At 41.6% G+C, this 9,025-nt stretch overlaps 1 protein-coding gene across 1 annotated transcript; it reads right to left on the reverse strand.

The window, feature by feature from the left end:
* Nucleotides 1-7,363: 7,363 nt before the first annotated feature.
* On the reverse strand, nt 7,364-8,740 carry si:dkey-248g15.3 (probable H/ACA ribonucleoprotein complex subunit 1). Its single transcript, XM_014164079.2, has 5 exons — nt 8,676-8,740; nt 8,477-8,521; nt 8,213-8,223; nt 8,100-8,126; nt 7,364-7,690 (listed from the first exon to the last, which is right to left on the reverse strand). Exons 2-5 carry the CDS (start codon nt 8,487-8,489, stop codon nt 7,478-7,480), a joined length of 264 nt encoding a protein of 87 aa, XP_014019554.1. The 5' UTR covers nt 8,490-8,521; nt 8,676-8,740; the 3' UTR covers nt 7,364-7,477.
* Between the last annotated feature and the right edge of the window lie 285 nt (nt 8,741-9,025).

Raw genomic sequence — 9,025 nt, forward strand, 5'->3', positions numbered from 1 at the left:
CGGTTTGTCCTCTGATATTATTCTGTATTTAATTCAAGATGGGGGGAAATTGCCTGTTTACATTAATTTAAAAACATTCTCTGGTACCTTTTTGTATACTTTTTTGCCAGTAGCTCTGAAAGTAGCACTCACGAGACAGAAGTGGTCCCTGAAAAATGTGTACTATCACTTATGTGCACCACGTCATTGCTCTCTCTCGTGTCCACTGAGCCATTGGGCCCACCCTGCAAACTCATCTGATAATGCTGGGCAGGCCTCTTGCTAGCTGTTGCTCAAATGTGAGGGGCTGAAGCTAATTGGCTAGAACTCGAATTGCTAGGGTGCTGGCCCACGTGTAGGGAAAATGGCACGGCACAGCTTCCAGAAAAGTTTCTTTCAAACTAGGGATTTCGTGGCTAATTGAGTTAAAAGATTAATTTTGCTCTTAGATCATTCATCTATGAACTACACCTTGAGACATACAGCCCAAAGAGGGAGGTTAAAAAAAACGTAATCACCAAAGTACCGGAGCATGTTTTTAATAATCACCTCTGAACATAAACAACCAGGCGAGGCAATCATTTGAGAAACCAAGGCTGTTGAGTCTGCCAATAAGAATGTTGTGATTGACAGTCGAAAGCCTTAGCCAGGTCGATGAATACGGCTGCACAGTAATGTCTCTTATCGATGGCGGTTATGATTTCATTTAGGACCTTGAGCGTGGCTGAGGTGCACCCATGACCAGCTCTGAAACCAGATTGCATAGCGGAGAATGTACGGTGGGATTCGAAATGGTCGGTAATCTGTTTGTTAACTTGGCTTTCAAAGACTTTAGAAAGGCAGGGTAGAATAGATATAGGTCTGTAGCAGTTTGGGTCTAGAATGTCTCCCCCTTTGAAGAGGGGGATGACCGCGGCAGCTTTCCAATCTATGGGAATCTCAGACGATACAAAAGAGAGGTTGAACAGGCAAGTAATAGGGGTTGCAACAATTTCGGCAGATAATTTGAGAAAGAGGATCCAGATTGTCTAGCCCGGCTGATTTGTAGGGGTCCAGATTTTGCAGCTCTTTCAGAACATCAGCTATCTGGATTTGGGTGAAGGAGAAGTGGGGGAGGCTTGGGCGAGTTGCTGTGGGGGGTGGAGGTAAGCCAGGTGGAAGGCATAGCCAGCCGTAGAAAAATTCTTATTGAAATTCTCAATTATAGTGTATTTATCGGTGGTGACAGTGTTTCCTAGCCTCAGTGCAGTGGGCATCTGGGAGGAGGTGCTCTTATTCTCCATGGACTTTACAGTGTCCCAGAACTTTTTTGAGTTTGTGCTACAGGATGCAAATTTCTGCTTGAAAAAGCTTGCCTTAGCTTTCCTAACTTCCCTGAAAAGTTGCATATCACGGGGGCTATTCGATGCTAATGCAGAACGCCATAGGATGTTTTTGTGCTGGTCAAGGGCAGTCAGGTCTGGAGAGAACCAAGCATATCTGTTCCTGGTTCTACATTTTTTGAATGGGGCATGCTTATTTAAGATGGTGAGGAAGGCACTTTTAAAGAATAACCAAGCATCCTCTACTGACGTGATGAGGTCAATATCCTTCCAGGATACCCGGGCCACGTCGATTAGAAAGGCCTTCCTCGCTGAAGTGTTTTAGGGAGCGTTTGACAGTGATGAGGGGTGGTCATTTGACCGGAGACCCGTTACGGATGCAGGCAATGAGGCAGTGATCGCTGAGATCTTGGTTGAAAACAGCAGAGGTGTATTTGGAGGGCAAGTTGGTTAGGATGATATCTATGAAGGTGCCCGTGTTTACCGATTTGGGGTTGTACCTGGTGGGTTCATTGATAATTTGTGTGAGATTGAAGGCATCAAGCTTAGATTGTAGGATGGCCGGGGTGTTAAGCATGTCACAGTTTAGGTCACCTAGCGGAAAGGTGTGCCAAGCTTGTAGCGTCATACTCAAGACTGTAAACGCTGCCAAAGGTGCTTCAACAAAGTACTGAGTAAAGAGTCTGAATATTTATGTAAATGTGATCTTTCCGTTTTTTGCTTTGTCATTATGGTGTATTGTGTGTAGATTGTCGCCCCCCCATCAATGTAATACATTTTCGATAAGGCTGTAACGTAGCAAAATGTGGAAAAAGTCAAGGGGTCTGAATACTTTCCAAATGCTATGTGTGGGTGGGTGGGTTTGAGGTTCCAGTCTGCATTAGTTCTGTGACTGGCAATCAGAGAAGCTCCATTCATTAGAGATTAATATGAGGCTGACATGGACCACCTGCTGGGGCTGCCGTCTGCCTAGCAGCACAACTACATGCAGAATCAAAGCCAGGGAGCATGGCTGTTTCATTATGCTACTCGCAGGAAAAACGGACACCACTATAGTCTTAACTCACAACGCTACGACCTCTATTTCACTGCTATTGAGTTCATTATAAACACAGGGATTCATAAACTACCATACACTGACTGACTGAAATCAATCAGAGCTCAAAGGGAGGGTCTTGGTGCATCATTTATGTTCTGGGGACAATTTGTGATAACTTTAAACCCGAAATACACCACAACTATGTTGTAGTGATAGTGGGCAGGGCAACAATATCACTGCTACATGTCAATTAATGCGTCACTTTGGAAACGGGGTAGGATGCTGCTCCATTTGCCGAGGTATGAGAGGGCTCCTTGGACACTTATGCATGGACTGTGAGTTGGAAATAAGTATGCGCTGTCAAGACATCTTCGGGTATTGTGCCACCATGTATCTCATGGCATTGAGGAATTCAAAAATATTGAGCTATAGAGTTTTACAAACAGTAAGTAAAACATGCATTTTTGAATTGCTTTACTCTAATTTCCATGGTTCAATTTAATTGCAATTCATTAGGATATGCAACTTGGCTTTACCTGATTGTTACCTTTCTTTAGTTTCTTCATTATTAGCCTAATAAATGTAAACTAATAACAGCCTCAAATTTCATTGAGTCGTGGATGAGTTATGGGGTAAAAATGGACAACTAATGTTGGGTAAAAAATGATCTAATTGGCATAATTAGTCTCAAAATTGTGACCCGTTCATGCCAGCTGTCAGTTGAGACAAGAAATACCTTGAAAGTCAGGAACTGTAATATTGATGGATATTGTGGTTCTGCAGATAAGAGGAATCTCAAAGCCATTTGTTTCACTTGAGAATCGTATGTGTCCTTTCAACTACTGTATCTGATTTGTATGTCTCAAAATACACTTACTACTGTTGCACCAGCAAAATTATATTGATTGCACAATTCTTCACACTTTCTAATAATTTCTCAATGTGTGTGTTATATTCTGGCAGGATATCAGCCCTATGAAGGTCATAAAGGATTTTGTCCTCCGGTGTCACGGCTGAGGAATGTTTTGACACATCCAGCTTCCTCTGGAAGATAAATAAATAACTGAAGAGCTGGTCTGATAATATATCAACCTTGTCTGTCAAAGAGGCTTCGATTGGACACGCTCAGGGAAAAGTTGGTCAGAGTAGAAAGTTGACAGGTCCTCGACGACGACTCTTGGTAAATCAAAGACTAGCAGTGACATGAAAAGGAAGGGAAGGGCTTGGGGACAGAAGTGATCAGGGGACAGCAATGGCACCAAGGAAGACTATGCCTGGCTGCCAGGACACAGTCATTGAAGAGGTTCCACTGGAATTTACCACCGAGGACCCTCAGAAACCTGATTCCAAAGACGGTAACACTAGAAAACCCTAGGAGAACCACAAAGACACCGCCCCCCCATACAAAGTGATGTAAAAGCTGATTTATGTAGACCAAAAGAGCCAGAAACAAGACTTAAGGAAGCGTTGAAGGTGATGTTTCTCTCATCTGCATTAGGTGGAGGAAGAGAGCTGATAAGGTCATGATATCACATTTTTCAACAAGCAAACCAGAGACTGACTTTGCTGTTCAACCAATTGCAGTTTACAGTGTAACTTGCGAAAAGCAAGTTAATAATCGCTCCAACCTTGACGCTCCTGCGATCGAAGGGAAGGAGGAAAAGTTCAATGTTAAAACCTGGAGAATCTTCAAAAGACTCAAAGCAAGAACCGATGTATCTACAAGTTCATTCTCCTTGTTTAATTCCCTTCAAGAAAAAGACAGGGAATCTCTGGAGGCACAGAACCAAAAAGCCCTCTCCTTTCTTCCATGAGCGTATTGGAGGCACACAGGAATATATTGAGGAGGAGACTATAGTCCTGACTAACAGACATGCCGACTATATTATGTTGTCAGGGAGGTCAAGGGACATTGCTCTGAGACGTTAACAGTGAGTGTGGATGTGACTGAGAGCCATGAAGTCAGAGAACAGTGAGGTCGTCGGAGATACCATAGAAACAAGTAAAGAAACCAAGGCTTACGAAAACCCTGCCCCTATAACTGATAAAATGGAACCAAAGAAATCTCCTTAACATTGACTGAAGCAGGTGGATAAGATGCTGGTAAACCAATATCCCATAGAGACCCTATAGTGGTCCCAGGAATGGTGGGTGAATCCTTTCTCAGAGGAAGAGGAGGTACGGAAACATTCAGGTGAATGTGTTGCCTCAACCATGGATCCCCCAGGGGATCTTTAGTGCAGGATATCGTATTAAAGGTTATTGTCAAACACATTGACTCAAATGCAATTTGCGAGTGAACTAAGTTACTACACTGAACCAAGAAAGAGTGTGCTGAATATTCAGGTGCAAAGTCCAAGATCCAACAACTCTCATTCAGAAGTACCATGACCTTTGCAAATAGTCTGGGTAGCCATTAGATTAGATGTTCAGGAGTCTTATGGCTTGGGGGTAGAAGCTGTTTAGAAGCCTCTTGGACCTACAATTGGCGCTCCTGTACCGCTTGCCGTGCGGAAGCAGAGAGAACAGTCTATGACTAGGGTGGCTGGAATCTTTGACAATTTTTAGGGCCTTCCTCTGACACCGCCTGGTATAGAGGTCCTGGATGGCAGGAAGCTTGGCCCCAGTGATGTACTGGGCCATACGCACTCCCCTTTGTAGTGCCATGTGGTCAGAAGCGAGCAGTTGCCATACCAGGCAGTGATGCAACCAGTCAGGATGCTCTCGATGGTGCAGCTGTAAAACCTTTTGAGGATTTGAGGACCCATGCCAAATCTTTTCAGTCTCCTGAGGGGGAATAGGTTTTGTCATACCCTCTTCACAACGGTCTTGGTGTGCTTGGGCCATGTTGGTGATGTGTACACCAAGGAACTTGAAGCTCTCAACCTGCTCCACTACAGCCCCGTCGATGAGAATGGGGGTGTGCTCGGTCCTCCTTTTCCTGTAGTCCACAATCATGTCCTTTGTCTTAATCACGTTGAGGGAGATGTTGGTGTCCTGGCACTACACGGCCAGGTCTCTGACCGCCTCCCTATAGGCTGTCTCGTCATTGTCGGTGATCAGGCCTACAACTGTTGTCATCTGCAAACTTACTGATGGTGTTGGAGTCTTATCTGGCAATGCAGTCATGAGTGAACAGGGAGTACAGGAGGGGCCCCTGTGTTGAGGATCAGCGTGGCAGATGTGTTGTTACCTACCTTTACCACCTGGGGGCAGCCCGTCAGGAAGTCCAGGATCCAGTTGCAGAGGGAGGTGTTTTGTCCCAGGGTCCTTAGCTTAGTGATGAGCTTTGATATTTGTGAATGTTTTATAAATATTATGATATCATGGATGGATAATATTTGATGAGCTTTTTTTTCTTTTTTCTGTCATATTGTTTGTGTGAAGCAACATCCCAGATTGTGGAAGACTTGTTTCCATAGCAATGAGACACTTGAAAATGTGATTCAGGTTATTATATTGTACGTTTACATAGACATGTGCAAGACCCTTTTGTCATGTTTTGTTCAACTGAATTAAAATATATAAATGTTATCTGTGTACAAACATTCCATTGCTGTATACATAACTGCATTTTACATATCTGTAGCACAGACCTCTAATGTATTATATTTTGAACACATTTTAGATGTGTATCCCACTGGTGGCAAGAGTCAACTGCAAGTACCATTAAATGAGAGGAAATTGGCCCTTTTACTGTGGCTGCGTTCCTACGCTTAGACGTTGTACCTGACAAATCTTACAAAACGTGGATAGGTATTTTAAGTATCGGCTAACCACATACGTTATAGCAATTTGTCAATCGATGACAAAGTCGAAGACGGAGCACGCAATTATTATTGCCTTGCCTTATGGTGGTTTCGCGACAACTGGGAACTCGGAAATCCTCGACTTCAGTGCTTTTAACTGGGAGCTCAACAACACGAAAACAAGCGCTGACTGGGAAAAATCGGTTTGAACGGTAATCCAACTCGGGAACTCGGGCCTTTTTCTAGAGATCTGACTTTCCGACCTGAAACTCACTGACGTCATGACACTATGGTTGGAAGTCTGAGATTTCCGAGTTCCCAGTTGTTTTGAACGCAGCATTAGCTGTTGAACACGACCATCATTTATCGATTCAGGCTGAAATTGTCGCCTATTTTGTGGGCTTTATGTTGAAAACTAGTTATGTTTCTATCCAATTGGCGACAGATTTTTATGCGAATATTTTAAAATCCGTTTACATAAAATATACGTATTTTCCCACCACAGATCTGTTTCCATCAAATTGATTTTCTGCTGATAAAAGTCTGCGTGATGACGTGGTGCACAAAAAATATATTTTGCAGTCAAATACAAGTAAATTGTTTCCATCGCATTTTCAACTCAGATTTTTTGTGCGTTATATAGCGAATGTGCTCACTGTGGTATTGGCACGTGCTGTCTAGCCAACAGTTTGCAGATACATAATACGAAATTATTATGAACAAAAGAGCGAGATCATTTTAATTTGTCAAACGGCAGCCAAAAATCGATCATCATGTCACCAGAATAATACCCTTGATATTTATTGGAAAGGAGCATCAAGATCATCACCTTTCACCACCCTGTGAAGTACATATGTTTAATTTGTGGTAGCCTAATAAAATGTCTGTCTTCTTGAGTTGTAGTGGGAGGATCACGCAACATGTCATGTCGTGACTTGATATGATGGTTATTATATCAATATTTGCGCATTAAAGCGTTTACACCGTAATTTTTTTTTTTTTTTTTTTTGTTCCGGGTTTATTACTACCCCTTTGGTTAATGTTCTGTATGTGAGTAAAATGATAAAAATGGCGTTGAGTGTTTGATATGTTGGTCTGGTATGGGCTACACAGGAATGGTGTAGTATGATAGTATCTCGACGCCTCTGACATATGGTGACTTGTTTAGATGGCAAAAAATTACACATTTTGGTGTAATATTTGTGTTTCTATTTTGTAAAATGTTCATTGTACTGCATGATTACTATGCATTAAGAAGTTATACAAACATATAGTTCTGTTTTATAAGTAGGTTTTATTAGAGATTTGTAAACTTTAAGAAATCGCCCAACATGTTTTTTCCGTAATTACCGTGATTAAACAGATGCAAATGGTGCATGATTAAATCTTTAATGTCCTCCACGACCTCCTTTTCCTCCGTGGTCGCCTCCTTTTCCTTTATGGTCGCCACCATGATCTCCTCCATGCTCGCCTCCTTTTCCTTTATGCTCGCCTCCTTTTCCTTTATGCTCGCCTTCTTTTCCTTTATGGTCATCTCCACGCTCGCAGGCTTTTCCATGCCCATGGCCGTGTCCTCCTTTTCCACCTTTTCCCTTCTTCCCCTGGAAATGACAAAAATAACATTACTAGACTCATCTATTAGTTTCGGAAAAGCTTTCCTATATGAATGGAAATGTTTTCCCTTCAATTGTCTCAACGATTACACCCATTACCCTGACATGTGAAAATCTAAATTCCATTTTTTTGGGGGTTTCCAAAACAATATTAATGTTATTACGTTAATGTGTTTAACTATTATTTTTTAAGCCTCCTAACTCCTTTGCTCTCTCCTCCGGAGCCCTGTGAAACAGACAGTATTCTGTTTACATCCACCAGGACAACACTGGGTTCTAAGATATAGCAAGCTAGAAAATAGTTTTGTTCTTTACTTTGCTTGATTTGAAAAGTTTTTTAAGACTGAGTTGACTGAAGTAAAGAAGCAGAGATAGACAAATAATGCAGATATCTTACGTCATCAGTCCCAGGTGTGGGCTCCTCCTGGAACAACAACAAATTATGTCTCACACATAGCACACAAGTCTGAAGGCATTTTTTGTATTTGAAAAGTAAGTTAGCTGACTTACCGGTTTCTTTGCTGTGGATAAAAAGTAAGGAATATTTTGAAGTTATTCAAATAATAGAGAAATGCATTGTCATTGTTTCCCAGTAAGCATCGAGAAAGCATGTATAGGCCATACTAGTCGACTCACTCCTTGAAATCGTAAATGCAATGTCAATGCAATATATTCTCAACTTCAGGGTTGAGTTGTGAAACTACATAACTACATAGTAATTTAAAACCTCAGTGCACATAACAGTAAATGAAGTGAACAACTTCCAACACTTACCTGGATCATTCATTTTCTCAGACAAGAGTTGGCACTGAAATCACACTGTTGGACAAATCAATAGTATATTTCCAAAATAATCAGTATATCAAATTAAAATCCGGTATTTTCTTATCCTTGTAAATATCAAAGTTACTTTTGTCATATAAACAAGAATTGCATAAGAACCCATACATGTACACATTAAAGCAAGCCTCACCTGGTACTGGAGGTTGAAGGACTGACAATAAACTGTATTTTCAGTCTGTATTTATAAGAGAGTGTAGAATATGTAAAAACCACACCCAGTCCTTTTAATTACAGGTGGTAAGGTGTTTGTAGTCGGACAGAAAAAGCAGGGCGGAGAAATGAGGTGATAGGTGACCCAAAATATTGGCATGATAATGATACTGACAGTAAAAAACGAGGCGGTTAAAAACAAAGACAAAACAAGGACATCATAATTATGTCAAACCTGAAGATTGATGATGAAAGCAGCAATCTACCAAGCTTTGTTTCATAGAGCTTGGTGAGTGTGTGGTTTTCCTATGATTATTTTCCATACAACCT

This window comes from Salmo salar, chromosome ssa01, assembly GCF_905237065.1.
Source record: "Salmo salar chromosome ssa01, Ssal_v3.1, whole genome shotgun sequence".
Lineage (NCBI taxonomy): Eukaryota > Metazoa > Chordata > Actinopteri > Salmoniformes > Salmonidae > Salmo > Salmo salar.